The sequence below is a fragment of the Branchiostoma floridae genome, chromosome 3, assembly GCF_000003815.2.
Source record: "Branchiostoma floridae strain S238N-H82 chromosome 3, Bfl_VNyyK, whole genome shotgun sequence".
Lineage (NCBI taxonomy): Eukaryota > Metazoa > Chordata > Leptocardii > Amphioxiformes > Branchiostomatidae > Branchiostoma > Branchiostoma floridae.
In genome coordinates this window covers 30264914-30280648 of record NC_049981.1, presented here as the reverse complement: position 1 = coordinate 30280648, position 15735 = coordinate 30264914, and the positions used below count along the sequence as shown (strand labels likewise).

The following is a 15735-nucleotide window of genomic DNA, read 5'->3' as shown; positions in this document are numbered from 1 at the left end:
AAAAGGGTTCGGGGGCCCTGGGAATCTGAGCCGGAACCGACTTGTTGTAGAATTATACGTAAACCAGAATTTCTTCTCACAATTTGTTGTGCTGAAGACTTTTAGATTCACACATTAGCTCGAAGACGTAAAGGGACAAAAATATTTAAAATGTTCAATTTGCGTTTCAGTTACAAATTTGATTATTGACTTTGGCAGTATTGATATACATGTAAATACCCTCAATGAATGTTACAATATGTAGATAAAAGAATGTATATAGATAAAACGTAAATTACGTAAATGTTATGTAAATTCAAATGATCTTTCTGCAAATGTATGAAGTTAATGTATACTGACGACCGTTGATAGCTTGTTTTATTTAATTGTGTGATATGCTGCATGAAATCATGGTTTTTGTTTGTAATGTAGTAGTGAATTGGCGCGTTAGTAAGTGAATATTTTGAAAGAGAGTTACCACTATGATGTCCTTAGTTACTAGATCGTCATGTCCTCGAGGTACTGTCTACATTGTGTACTGTATGGGTTGTATAAAATAGATTGAAAGTTAACATATGTTTCCAGTACATTGGTTCTGATTGTGTGATATCAACGCCGAATCTTGTCGATATTCAGAGTGACATGTTCTGTTGAAGAAATGTATATTCTTTTGCGTATTAGACATTATCGAAATGAACAGCCTGTTCAATGATGTTGGGCCATACAAAAACATCTCTTCTATTCTAACTTAAATTATGCACACACCATGCTCTTTAATTCCTGCTGTCATGACAACACTGGTTTCACATAAAGACAAAGACATGTTCATTGGTCCTAAGCTTCATTCTGTCATTAATTAGCACAGAGTTCAAATAAGAAAATTAAAGAAAGCAAGTCAACTCCAACAGAGATGCATTTTACCGTACATTGTGGCAACGACTTCCACTCTACATTTATCTACTCTTCTCAAATAGTCTTCAACCTAATTATAATCAATGGTACTATATCAAAATAAAAGTAGGTACTATATCTATATAAAGGAAAGGCACAAATGACATCACAAAATGCTGGATGTATCTCCTACCAAACACACCAGCTAGTTACATTGCACTGAACGACTTGTCACACCTAACCTTTGCACATCTAACTGTAAGGGTCGTCTAAAGCTATCTAATGAGGATGCCCCTACTGTACTTGGAGGCAAAGGCTTGCACTACACGATACGTACCTCTATGAAAATACAAAGTTCATCAATCCTAGGTTGATAATTCTGGTACTTGAAGGCATGGCTATTTCTTGATCTTTCTTGAGTTTAAAATAACCTTCAAAATGCTTTGCTAAATACAGAACAGATCTAGAAACATTACATGGGTAAGCATGGCCCCAACTAGAAGGATCATCGTGAAGGTTGCCCGGCAGGTCGTTGACCTCGGACCTGTCGGTGACGTGGCGTCCGGAGATTGGTCACAACCCAGATCCTCTGGCGTTACCTGGTCCAATGAGCGTCCGCGGAGGTTGGCAGGACTGGCGCAGATAACCTGTGTAACATTCATAGAGATGTTCACGACTCACGAAAAGAGCAACCACGCTTTAATGTAAACTTGACACATTTCAGTCAAGTTGTTGTTGGGTTGAATGTTTAATTAAACTATCACGAATTACATGTATCATAGACTTTATAGCGATTCGATGTGGTTATTTCAGTAGAAACTTGGAAAATGTGGCAGAGCCTACCTTGGTTTTGATGTCATCACGGAGACCCCGGATGTTGCAGTCACATCTCCATGGGTTGCCCGAAACGTTGACGGCTTCCAGAGATGTGAGTTGTTCAAAACTTCCTCCTGTGATTGTTGTCAACTCATTGTTCTGCAGATACAGCCCCTGGACAATGGGTATGCGCGACATATATAAAAGTTAACAGATTTATGTTTTTTTTTTCCTATTTGCTTTTGGAAAGACGAGGAAAATGTGGCACCGCACTCAAGTTTTGTAACTTATTTAAACAGTGCCAAATACACGGTACAAACAGAAGGTAAAGGTAGTCTTTTACCTCCCCGACCGAAGCCATGTACCCATTTTTACACCTGGTTGAAGTGAGGAAGGTCGTGTAAAGTGCATTTCCCAAGGGCACAACGTCGGGGACACGGCGGGGATCGAACTCAGGACCTATAGATTCCGAGCCGAACGCTCTACCAGTTACGCCACAACAGATTTATGTTTAGCCATCTAAAATTACGTGACATACAGAGAGAGAGAGAGATAGAAAGGGAGACGTGCATACACAAACACGACATGCGCACGTAGACAAACTTGCCCGTAATTTCTATAAAGGTAACGTTAACTACGTAGAAAAGACGCACCTTTAGATTTGTTAGCTGGTCGAAGGCGCCCTGGGAGATGCTGGACAGCTTGTTGTCGGCGATGTCTAACGTGACAAGGTCTGTCAAGGATGAGAGTGACGCGGACGACAGTTCTGTGATGACGTTCTTACTCAGGCGTAAAGTCTGCAGACGTGACGAAGCTGAGAAGTTCAAAAACATACTTTTAGTGTTGTACATACAGTTGTACATGTTATTCTTCTTCTTCTTTCTTCATTTCACAGCAGATATGCACGGTATACAATATGACTGAACACGTCAGAAGGTAAATCTCCATTTTTTATCCAGTTGTAGATTGAATTGCATTTTAAGACTGAAAACTTTTTTTAAACGGACGAAAATTGACGCGCGCGTGAATGTCATCCATGAACATGAAATCGAATGTAAAGATAGTTTTAGAGAGACATTATTTTGCTCACCTGGCTGTCCCAAATCTGGCACAGCAGCCAAGACATTATTCTGCAGATAGAGCTCCCTGAGACGAGAGCTTCCCTGGCTAAACGCACCAGAATCCAATCCCACTAATCCGTTATTGTCAAGATGCAAAGTTTCTAACTTGGAAAGCGGCGCGAATGTTCCCGCCGCGATGTTCGTGATGGAGTTGTTCCTCAGCCCGAGGTAGGCAAGCCCCGGTGTGGGGGAGAAGGCGTCGGCGGCGACAGACTGGATTCTACAGGACCCTAACTCCAGATCTGTGAGGTTGGAGAATCCCTTCAACATCTCCGCCGTGACGTCGGTGATCGCCGTGTTCTGTGAATCAAGAGAGAACGTCAACAATCCCCTTTGTAAGTAAAACGATGTAAGGTACCTCTAGCCTCCATCAGTCCTTCCTATGGGGGTGCGCAAAAATCGGGAAATTGGCCAGGGGAGTCAGTCCATGCTTAGGACAGATGCTAGGCTAACGTTACACCCATCGAGTACAGTAACTGTTGTTTGGGGGAGGAAGAGACTCTCCATAGCATTACTTTGTTGGCTAAAATGCTAAACCAAAGTCAGTCCGTATTGTCAGCTAAACAGCGCTATTTTTGACTAGGATCGATCTGGGGGCGGGGCTTCATGATCGATCCATTGCTAACCTGTAGATACAGCCGACGTAACCATGGCAACCCTTGGTCAGGTCTGTGACGTAGTTGAGACAGCGGATTCAGTGACAGGTTCAGAACCTCCAGACTGGAGAGCGGCGTGAAGGCAGAGGTGTCTACTTCACCTATGATAATAATGATAATAATGGTTTATTCGACAGAATCATTTCGCAGCCTATTGGCTGAATGGCACACTCCTTTCACATGAGAATCAAAGACATAGACACAGAACTGACTGTACATGTTGGAAATACAATTAATAATACAACTGAGTATCTGAAATGCTATACACTAAATTTACAGCCTTAAGATTAACGGTATTTGAAATACTAACGTTATAGACATAATTTACAGCAATAAGATTAATAGAATAACTAAGTATTTAAAATACTATAACGTAATTTACAGATATAAGATAATCTCAGCGTTCTAAATACTTCCTATCAAATCTGGAACATTCTACATTGGCAGTTGGTACAATACACGAACATGTACCTATGAGGTTCTCACTCAGATCGAGCTGCGTTAACGTCAGGAGCCCGGTGAAGTCATCCTCCGAGATGGCGCGGATGCCGTTCTGCTGGAGATGGAGATGTCTGAGAACAGGGAGGTCCTGTAGGGCCCGACGTGGCACGGTGGTCAGACGGTTACCCGCTAGGTGCACCGAGTACAGATTCTGTGGGAAAAACAAGACTGATTATTTCTTGAACGTGAATGTGTCTGTCGGTTATCAGAAAGTAAGATTCTTAAAACACAACCTTAAAGACGATTCCGCTGCTTGTAAGCAGTCTTATGAATTGAACTGCACTACTTATTCCACCCGCTGGGTTAAGTTTTCCCCCGACCAATGCTGCCGGATCCTGTGGATCAAGGAGGCGGTCTGGCTAAGATTTTTAACCCCAGTGATGAACAGAGACGAGGGGATACAAACGTTTGGGATTGTGTTGCCACGTTTGGGATTGTGTTCTCGTCGCAAAAGCGCCACTTACATCGGCTACATATGGCGGCGATAAGCAGAGTTAGAAGGAAGGTGTCTGAGAGACATACATCGAAACGTAAGCAAGAAAGAGTATTAACTTGTTGTGTAAAGAATTCTCCTATATCCTATATTCTACAAACATGATGAAATTGTTTTCGGGTAGTCTCTTACAGACTTCCGGCCGCCTGGCGGTATAAGGGGACTTTGGCCGGCCTCACGTTGCAAACTGTAATCCTCTGGCCTGTTTTCTGCCTTATTTGGCAAATTTTTGCTATTTTTCCAGCGACCCATGGAGCATGGTAGAGGCTAATTTTCGGGGGGCACGTAGCAAACTATTCTACTGAACTCCTGGCCATATAACAGGGATATTTACCTCTAGTGAGCGGAAGGCCTCCCTGTCCAGGTCTGTAACCCCATTCCTGTCCAGTCTGATCTCCTGTAGCTGACTCAGGCCGGAGAACTGGTAACCTTCCACGGTGGAGAAACTGTTGCCTGCCAGGTCCAAGTATTCTGGAGTGAAATATCCAAATCTTTATACATTTGCTTTTTTTTAAATCATATATTGCCAGTTCAACATGCCATGTACTGTGACGTTATTTCATGCAAATATCAGATTTATGCCATCAAGGTTAAATAAAGGTTTGAAAATAGTGCCTTATGCAATTATGCCATTCTATTTATAATGATGTGAATAATAAATGGTTGGGGTTTTCATATTTCTATGCAATTTCCCGAATTTTGCAATTGGCCGTAGTGCAAGTCTGCTGTAGTATGAAAGTTTATTTGCAAGTTCACGCCCGGAGGCTAATTGGTGGATACATAGAAGATATACACGTGTAAAAAGAGGCTACTCGAATGTGTTGACTATTTTTTTAACAGGTTGGGTTTGGATTCTTCTTTTTCTACGTTCAGGTTATATATAATCCAGTGTATTGCCTTGTTGCAATTTTTTAAAATAAAATGGAAACGCACATCATTATTTATATTTACCCAGTTTCTGCATCGAGGCAAACGTTCCTTCCTTAAAAGACTGCAGTCTGTTACCGTCCAACAGGAGGCGCTTCAGGTTCACCAGGGAGCGAAACCCCACTCGACTGACCTCAGACAGCGAGTTATTGCTACATTCGGGAGGATACAAAAGGACGAACAGTATTTAGTTAAACGGCATCAAGGCTCCCATAACCAAATAAATCAAGACCATAGCATGTCCAGGTCACAAGATAGAAAGAAATGGAAGTTGTGCTGCAGTACCAAGGTCACATATCAGGGGGCCTGAAATCGACCATGACCTTTGTCTTCCCAACCCCTACTCACATACCAAATATCATCGTAATCCATCAAGAGTTTCTTGAGTTATGTTGACTACAAATTTTCAGAAACACAAACACTCACACAGACAGACAGACACACCAAAAACGATACCTCCATTTTTCATGCAGGTAAATATGAGTGACATCAATGAATATTTCGAAATTGAAAACCACAACCTCAGAGCCAGCTCCTTCAGGTTGGTTAGTCCTGCCAGGGCGTAGTCAGAAACAGACGATATCTGGTTGTTCTGCACATGCAGGAGTACCAGGTTCTGCAGGGTGAAGAAGCGGTCATCTCCTAGAGACGTGAGCCTGTTGCCGTCCAGATGGAGGTACAAAAGACTCGACGGGCTCGCGAAACCTTCTCGTGGCAGATCACTATGCACGTTTAAGAGATTTATGCAAATTGTCCGATAAATGTGAACAGTATTTGGGGAAAGTTTGTTTAGTTACCTTATTGCAGCAGGATATCATGTGGCCTAATGGGGATTGTAAATTATTCGGGGGGGGGGGGGGAGGGGGCAAACTCGACATAGAATAACGTAACATGACAACAAGTTAAAAAAATGGAAGTTCTGCTGCAGTACCAAAAATGGAAGTTCTGCTGCAGTACCAAACGTCTATTAAAAGTTTTAAGTATCCAGAAGTATTGAGTGAATCTTCTTCAATTTCAAAGATACCTGGATGTCTAATCTTCACAAACGCATGACAACAAGTGTAAAATTAAGCATTCCAACGTCTACCATTAGCAAATAATCAACAAAGAGAACGTTTATCTCATAAGTGCAAGCGAAGCTGGTGTGTTACGTCCAAAGGTGGTTCACCGGGTATCACCCTCACTCACTCAGTTCTGTAGCCGGTGGTCGTAGGGGCAGTAAGACACCGGCTATATAGATACTGATATCATAAGTATTTGCTTTTGTATTGAGAATATGTCAAGGACGTCTGCATGTTTATTTCTGTCCACTGCACCATTTATGTTTTAATAGTTCAGCAAACATTTTACTTAAGAGTTGGGCAACCACTGGACAGAAGAGAGTGGTAGGCTATGGGAGTAAGCTCAGCAAAAAGCAGATTGAAAACGTTTACCTGATTTTGTTCCCGCTCAAGACGAGGCGCGTTAAGGAAGGAAACGCCGCAAACTCTTTTCCAGTCAGCGCCGTTATGTTATTTCCAGACAGATCGATAGCCTGGAGGAAGAAGTGTAAGTATATGTCATTTTTTTTGGATGCCCACCCCCGAATGACTCATTTGCGCATGTTAGACAATGAGGGCCAAAACTCACATCACTTTTTCCCGGGCACAAAAGCTATCTAACACCTCAAAATCGTGACCATAGCTTGTTTAGAACGTAAGGTATCAAAACAAGAAGTTCTGCAGCAGTACCAAAGAAAACCACAAGGGGACCCAAAATCTCATTATTTTCAGTGTTTGTCACACCCCACTGACACACCAAGTATGAAAGCAATACAACCAGCCGTTCTTGAGTTTTCTTGTTCACAGACATAGAGACAGACAGACACACACGCGCGCGCGCGCGCGCACGCACACAAACGCTAGTGAAAATATAAACTCCATGAATTTTCCATGGAGGTAATGAATGAGTGACTGAATGAATGAAACTTTATGTCATGTTATACATCTAGTAATTCCACAGCCATTCATACAAAGTGTCCATCCTGTACAGCATGTAACGTTACCTGTAGGTTTGGAAGTTGCTGTGACGTAAGTTCCTGCAGACCGGTGATCATATTCCCCTGCAGCTGCAGCGTGGTTGTGTCCGGCGGTAAGGTAGGCACTGTAGTGAGACCCTGGCCAACAGTAAATATCGTTAAAATCGGAAATGGCTTCCATCGCCCTTGGGGAACAGCTAAGGGAGTTGGGTGGGTGTGGGTCAAATGATGATGATGATGAAGGGGGACGGGGCAAAGCTAGTGCTTACAAACCTTATTATCCTTTTAAACAGCTGCAGGGTGTCCAGACCACTGCAGCAGCAGGACACAGTGGACTACTACTACTACATACCACATGACTAGGGCAAGTCCAGAACGAAAAATTCAAAACCGGAAGTTTCCCAACAGTACCATAACACGCCGATAGAGCACCCTACCAAACCGTAACTCCTACCATTGTTTTGTCATGTAGAGACTTATCATCATACCAAATATCAGAAAAATCCATTCACGCATTCACTAGTTATCTTGCTGACAAACATCACTCTGACATACAAACGGCAGCCAATACAAGCCCTCCGTTTGACGGAGGCAACATAAATTAGCGACGTCCTATCCGAGGGAAGGCCCTAACCTCTATCTACGGATAGAAACGATTCGTATAAACAAGGTTCAGACAAAAGCAAATCGGCCATTTAATTGTGACTCTTATCCTGCGTCATTATTTGTGAAGTGAGAATTCTGACTCACAATGTCCACTTGCTACGTCCTCCCATATCATTGTTTTGATAATGACTCCACTAAGTGCTTGTTTGGTGAGTGACTGTTATTCTACAAGTGCCACTTCAAGTGACGATAACATACAAATGGTAAGCCTATCATATCACACGGTGGGAATGGTACGAAGTACTTTATAGCCTCTTTCGCAGATTTCAGGAGCGGTGGTGTTTATTGTTCGGGGGAGCGCTGATTCGCCATGGCATGTTCAAAGTGGGCTGAGGCTTAGGTCACATTTCCAAACCCGGGACCGGCCGAGCAGCTTTCGGAAGGGAAAAGAATGACACGAAAGACATCAAAATACACAAAAGGTCAACAAAAGATTTATGGGCATAATTTGTGTATATTTCTAGGTATACATTTTAATTTTTCGTTTCTTTAAACATCCCGACTGGGCCCCGGATTTGCAATGTGACCTAAGCCTGTGCGAGGTTCTCTGGCGGGAAAGAGTTTTTTTGCTGTATCTAAGGTACCGCAGACCCTCTTTCGGACATTGAATCAACCTAGGGCCATGTTGAACATCACGAATCAGTGCTGCCACAAAAATAAACGGGACCACTCAAGAAGTCTGCGAAGTAGGCTACAAATTACTGTCCTGTGGGACAGACCGTAGGCTCCAAGCACATGTTGGGATGGGAAGGGCACGGTGGGTATCGAACTCGGGACCTCTAGGTTCCGAGTCAAACAACCTACAGATTACGCCACACACAACGCCATACAGTACTTAACTGTATGATAATGACGATGAGCATTGTGCAAAAGCTGAACGACTTCTTACCTTATTCTGACAGGAGACGGTGCCGGCATCGCAGCTGCACACAGCCGGACAGTCGCCCCGGACCGCCGCCGACCCCCACATCATCAAAACGGTCGCTACTCTCACCACAAACCATGCAGGGCCTCTGGAAAGCTTTAAGCAGAACAATCCCTGTCCGCACGGCGTCATTTTATCCTGAGTAGTTCCGTCTTGAGCTAAGGGCACCGCCGTACGTGTTATTTGTCCGTACGTTTTTTGGGAGGCCACGTCCGCCACGTTCTTCCGAAAACGTGGGGAGGAATTGTAAGAGCTGGAAGGGAACACGTCTCAACGCACGTCACTCGCACGGTTGCACAAGGTGTTGTGCCCTTAGCTTTATAGTTGTCCCACGTGCGTAAACCTGCGTCACACAGCCTCTCACTGTCGGGGGCTATTAGAAACGTGATTTAGTCAGGATACACGTAAGTCGGTATCGTCAAGACGACAGCCACGTAAAGTTTGTGATGAATTCTTCTGCTCTTGTCGCAGCCGTGTAGGATGTGACGTAATAGCCCGTGATAACAATATGTGGGTTGCTTATCGTCAAAACTGATGGTAGAGTGCTTTGAACAGTGCGGAGGTGTGGGAAAGATGTTCCTCTTGTTCCTGCACTGTCCCAGAACGTAATGTGAAACTACTCTCCAAGCAGAGGTTAGGCTCCGGGTGTTTTTTGACGTCTTTTTAAGGTGTTTTTTTTATCGGGCTTTCTATTGTGTGCTGAAATTTTTATTTTTCCCCGCCTAACGTACCATAAACCTATTAATAGCCAGGAGACATCAAGATTTGCGTGTAAAGCGCATTTCGCAAGGGCTTATGATCGGTGACACATCAACGGATTCGAACCCAGAACCTCTGGGCTATGAAACGAACACCCTGCCGTTACACCAAACGGCCCCATTGTCAACAATGACTGGACATCATTTAAGTGTTGTCCAGCATGGCATCTCAGTTGTAATGTTTTACAAGGAATGTAACGTTATGGGAGTCGTTATCTTGCAGTTACAACAGTTAGAGTTCCACGACCCCATACCTTCGCCAAATGATTTTAACCTTTACAACTGATGTATTAGTTATGTTTCTCATTAATTATGCAAATAAGGTCCTCATACAGCAGCTGCTAACGATATTGAAAAAAACTGTACATGTAATCACGGATGCGGATGATCTTCTTTCTTTTAGTAAATCCAATTGAAAAATGGACCCCAGTCCCACAAGTATGAGAACAGCCATGTGGTATTTATAATTTTAAATGAATTTCTCCAGTTGTCATTTGTGAGAATGAGGATGAAGATGAACCAGTAAGTGGAAAAGACGACCCTCAGTCATGTATACACTGTATATGAGAACAGCCATGTAGCTGTCTACAGGATACTGAAATATTTAGACAAGACAAGTCATGTCAAGTCATACAGACAAGTTTATTCTGCTTTCTATGTACAGCACTATACATGTGTTTGACTTAATTGGGAAGGATCTTAGATGTACTTTAAGAATAAACTGTTGAGATTAAAAGTGTATACTGAAATATTCAGGCAAGTCAAGTCAAGTCGTGCAGACATGGTTTATTCTGCTTTCTACTCGTATGTACAGCACTATACATTTATTTGGCTGAATAAAAAAGGATCTTAGAAGCCGCACTTAAACTGTTAAGATTAAAAGTGTCTGTGGTGTATTTGACATTTTTGTATGTTCATTGCTCACCATGGCCACTAATAAAGTGCACCAGGATACGCCATTTTTGCTATCACCATCGGCTGTAATCTGCATCTGCAGCCAACTGATGACAGATACTGTAGTATAAATCGAAAAGTCTTTCAAAGCTAAGGGCACAACCCGCTGTCCGCGCAACTGCGTGGGGTCTACGTGTCAAAACGTGGGTAATCTTTTGTGATCCGTAAGTGGTAAGTACCGCCTCCGTACGAAATCGTACGGAATCCAACGGATTTGGGAGCACGCAGACACGCCGCAGAACTTTCTCTGCCATCGGGCTGCAAGACCTTGCGCAACCGTGCGTTGAGACGTACTCCATCCCTGCTCTTGCCATTTCTTCCCCATGTTTCCAGAAAAGCGTGGCGGATGTGACCTCCAAAAAGCACATGCGGTGGGTTGTGGCCTTAGCTTAAGATTGCCATGTAAAACTATTGAAGATAATGTATTTATATGTAAGATAAACCACATCCTATTAAGCAGACTTACTGATGTAATTTCTACCTCTACTGGACATTGTACCATTGACAGGCATTTGTATTACATGTAGTATATTGTATATCTTATAATCATCTACTGCAAATAATGTTTATAACATAGATGTTGCGATCGGTTTAACGATTAAAGAATGCTGTTATACAGTGATTTGTGTAATTATAAGGACACATGTTCTTCTGTACCTCTTCAGAAAATGCACTTTCATTTGACAAAGTAGAATTGTTCAGACAAAGTCCGGAATGAAACATCAGCCCATATTGCAAACGTGTTCAAAGTAGCCTAGTGCTTTGTCACATGGTTTAAACACAAAAATTATAATGCACACAGATAATGTTTTGGGCATAAGAATCTTTCCTCAGGCAAGCTTAGACGATATGATAATTGTCGTAGCTGAGTGGTGATTGTATCTATATGGCATGACCTTGGGTTCAGCTATATGTGTCCAAAGCCTTGTTAATTTAGGATATTTTTACGTGGACAATCCAATCATGTTCTCCGAATGAAACAGTATTGTATGTCTCACGAAGACGGGCATCTTCGGACAACTTAACTAGACGATGCCAATATTTTACAAGTTGTATTTCTGCCTCAATAATAGCTGGGATCGTTTGAGTCTTTGGTATGAATGGCTAATAGAAATTTTTGGAAGCGCATGTCAAATTCTGGAATTTGTTGATTTGAGTTTAGGTTTATAATTTGGAAGCCGTTCTCTCGTAAAATTTGGTAAAGCGCATCGTATCATCACCCCCCCCCCCCCCCCGCCCGGGAGTGTGAACGACCAAATAGTACAACGGATCTACCTTATTACTATTATCAGCACAGTGGCACGTGGTAAGACAAGCCAGATAGATTTTATAACAGAATTAAGTCAAACCCAAACCAATATTAAAGAAAAATTATTCACTAGTAGCTTACATTGTTGCAAAGACTGCAATAATGTCTTGACAAAAGATTAATGGACTGTCTGTTCAGCTTCATGTTTAATTCTTTCAAATCGCACAAATATGTTTTATATAATAATAAAATAATTAACAATCTACGACAATACAGATAGCAGGATAGTAGTTGACAATAGTGATATGGGAGATCACAACTACAAGTAGTGAGCTCAACTGTTTATTCAAAAGGGCTACAAAATATGAAATCGAGCTATTCTTATATAACGATTTTTTTTGCTCCAAGCATCTTGTATGAATTTTGATTTTTGATTTGCCGCTTCAGAAGACGCGAGCAATCAGAAAAACGTTCTTATCAAGTACTTACATTTTCCGATCGGATAAGTTTGACAGTCACTAAACGTCAAGTAAAAGGGGTGTACGTTACTTATCCCCCTATACAAACATCTTGTATACGTGTTTCAGTAGAGAACCTGAGGTTTTGTTCCTGTAGTCGACACAGTCCGGACAGTAGCAGTGGGCCGCAGTGTTGCCGCACCAGTTTGCCGAAGAGCAGCATGGGTAAATACCGTCAGGGTCGCATTCAGCAGGGTTGCCGTCTGCATCAGGGTAGCCCTCTCCGCAATGTATATCTTCACGCCAATTCTTGGGAGCTGCTATGATAGAATATTCTCATTAAGTTTGCAAATGTACCATAATTGGTATTTCCTTTTATACAGTTTGGTGTAAGCTATACCAAGGAGGGTACCTCCTTGGCTATACCTACATACATAAAATCATTTTCAAAAATCATCAAATCATCACAAATCATCAATCAGGTTTAAGCTACCTACATGCAAAAAATCATCATCCGTTATTCCTTTCTTGAGTTATGCTCTTCGGAATTGTTTTTAGAAAAAAATGCCCCTGCAATGCCAACCCTCGTCGCTAGAGGACTCACGTCAGTTCATTCCGAGCAAAAGACCTATCTAACGCCCAAACATTGTGACCATAGCTTTTTCAAAAGACGAGATATCAAAACATGAACTTCAGCTGCAATACCAAGGGAATCCTCAAGGAGGCCCAAAATCTAATCATGTTTTTCAGCTTTCGTCACACCCCACCAACACACCAAGTATGAATCGACAGACAGACACACACAAGTGCCAGTGAAAATATAACCGCCGTGAATATTTCATGGCGGTAAAATATACGTAAGTCATTCAGGGCTTCGCACTTCTATCGTTACTGTGTATACGGACACAGTCTAAGATAGTCTCATCTGTGTCTGTATGATGGCATCATTTCCTCATCAATATTACATTATTAAAAGGGTAAAAAAAACTATCCGCATCGTATGACTATGTTGAATGTCCAAACAGTCTTGTAGGTAAATAATTTTTTTTCACAACCATTTCTTTATTTCATTCCGACATTGCGGTCCTTGGAGCTTAACTATTGACTAATTTTAATGTAAATATGGAATATGTTTGCATAATTAGTGATGAAGTGTTAAAATGGAGTTTTGACAAAGGAAAAACGTTCACACCATACAATATATGTAATCCAGATGGACTGAAGACCGCCTATCATAATTTCACTTCATATCACTAACCATCACCAGCCAAGAGAAGCTGCCTGCTACCCTCTGAAGAGTTAGTAGATAACTGGCAACCGTCATTGGGGCATGGAAAACGGTAGGACCGCTCGGTATAGGCATTATAGACATCAACCTGGGAAATTGAAAAAAAAAAAGGATAATATAGCAGCAAACTTCTGAGTTCTTTCATACTGATTGATGCTAAAAGTTGAAAGTTTATTTGCAAGTTCATGCCCGGAGGCCAAGTGCAAGTACATGGTGGAAACATAGGTTCAAGGATATATACTTGTGGCAATGGACAGTGATAAACATTATTGTAAAAAGAGACTTATAGAATCCTAGTGTTGACTAATTTAAAAAAAAATGGATGGGTTTCACTTCTTTTATGGAGGCGGAGGAAGGCGAAGCTATGGCCCCACTTATTTCTACCATTTGTGGGTTGTGCGATTTTAAGAGCAAAGTGGCTTTCTGCTCATCTGTGAATGTGGGGAAGTTGGGATGACGAGTGGGCTGAATACTATACTAAGAAGTTTTAATATATGGAATTACCCAGTCTAGTTTGAGCCAGTCTTCCTCTGAAGCTGTCAGTAGAAGCCGCGTGGGGACCCCGAAGTTGGAAGCGGTGAAGGTTCGATGGTACTCGATCCTTCAGTGTTGTGCAAGTGAGAAAATAAAAAAAATTATAAAATTTAACATATTATTATTAAGGGTTTCTTTTTGCACGTTTTCTGTGTGGTGTCAAAATGCAAAGGGAACTCCTTTGTTATATATATATATATACAGTGTTGGCAAGGCATTCAAATTGGCACAATAAACTACACTTGGTTTCTATCATGCATAGAAGTCGTACAAAATTCTAGGTAAATTTGATCTCGAATCCCATCTTAGCTTACTGGGTTTCCAATATTCGCTATTTACATATTCACTCAGATTCTGATCGGGAGTACATATATGAGAGCGCGGGTAAATTCACATGGATAACACGCAGGCAAATGACATAAAGTACACGATCATGTATGGGTTTCAGGTATCTGATTTTGCCTACCCTCTATTTGCAAGTCCGGATATCGTCACTGTCGCGCATACGCCCTCGCAATCGTCAGAAAAGATTTCCATGGTGACAGGATCATCACTCTGAGACTCGGCAGAAGCGCTCGTCTTGATCTTCAGGTTGTGATTCTCTGTTGAAGCAAACAACATGAAGTCAAAAATTGAAAGGGAATAACTTAAGATGGGGTTGACGTATTGTCAGGATTTTTGGCATGTAGATAGCTTAAATGATGCGTCATGTAATCACATATTAATTATGCAAATTTGATTCTAATTTGCATAATTAGTTAGGAAATCGTCTAAACACGCTCAGTTCTATAATAGGACTATTGCAACATGTGACATTTGTAACTGAGAAAGAGAAGAATATTGATATAACGTTAAATATATAATACAAAATAAAACCTAATCTGCATAATTAATGGGAAAATGCTATAAGGTAATTGTGGTAACTGACGGGGACTTTTTGCGTGTAGCATTTGTAAGTAATGAAACGGTGAACATCCCCGATAAAATGTCAAAATCTGGACCCTCTGAAACGCAATTCCCCGAAAAGAGGGGCAAATTTTGCTAAGATTATTGACGTTTCTATAAGAAAGGGAGGGAGGGAGGGACGGAGGGAGGGAGGGAGGGAGGCAGGCAGGTAGGGAGGGAGAGAGGGAGGGAGGGAGGTATACAGTGAGGTAGGAACTAAGCAAGGGAGGTACGCACCTATATCCACCCAGTCAGGGAGGGAGGTACTAGGAAAGCAACATAGATACAAATATATATAGATAGATAGATAGATAGATTGTTGAAGGCCTTGTAGCAGATTCCACGTCACATTGGGTAACCTTTGGAGCAAGATGCTTAAATGAAGAATTGTAGTAACTTGGGAAATACTGCTCAATACATACTGATAAGAAACTATCAACTAATTAATTGAGTGATTGCTTGACATGATATATATATATATATATATATATAAAGAGAGAGATGTATGGAGAGTGAGAGAAAGACCGGTTGAGAAAGGGAGACCCTATGCTGTGCGG

At 41.8% G+C, this 15735-nt stretch overlaps 1 protein-coding gene across 1 annotated transcript; it reads right to left on the bottom strand.

Annotated features, from left to right (window-relative positions):
• Positions 1-50: 50 nt before the first annotated feature.
• LOC118411816 (carboxypeptidase N subunit 2-like) lies at positions 51-4709 on the bottom strand. The gene is made up of 7 exons (XM_035814302.1): positions 4590-4709; positions 3935-4115; positions 3434-3564; positions 2777-3107; positions 2340-2500; positions 1714-1860; positions 51-1517 (listed from the first exon to the last, which is right to left on the bottom strand). Exons 1-7 carry the CDS (start codon positions 4707-4709, stop codon positions 1317-1319), a joined length of 1272 nt encoding a protein of 423 aa, XP_035670195.1. The 3' UTR covers positions 51-1316.
• Positions 4710-15735: the final 11026 nt, after the last annotated feature.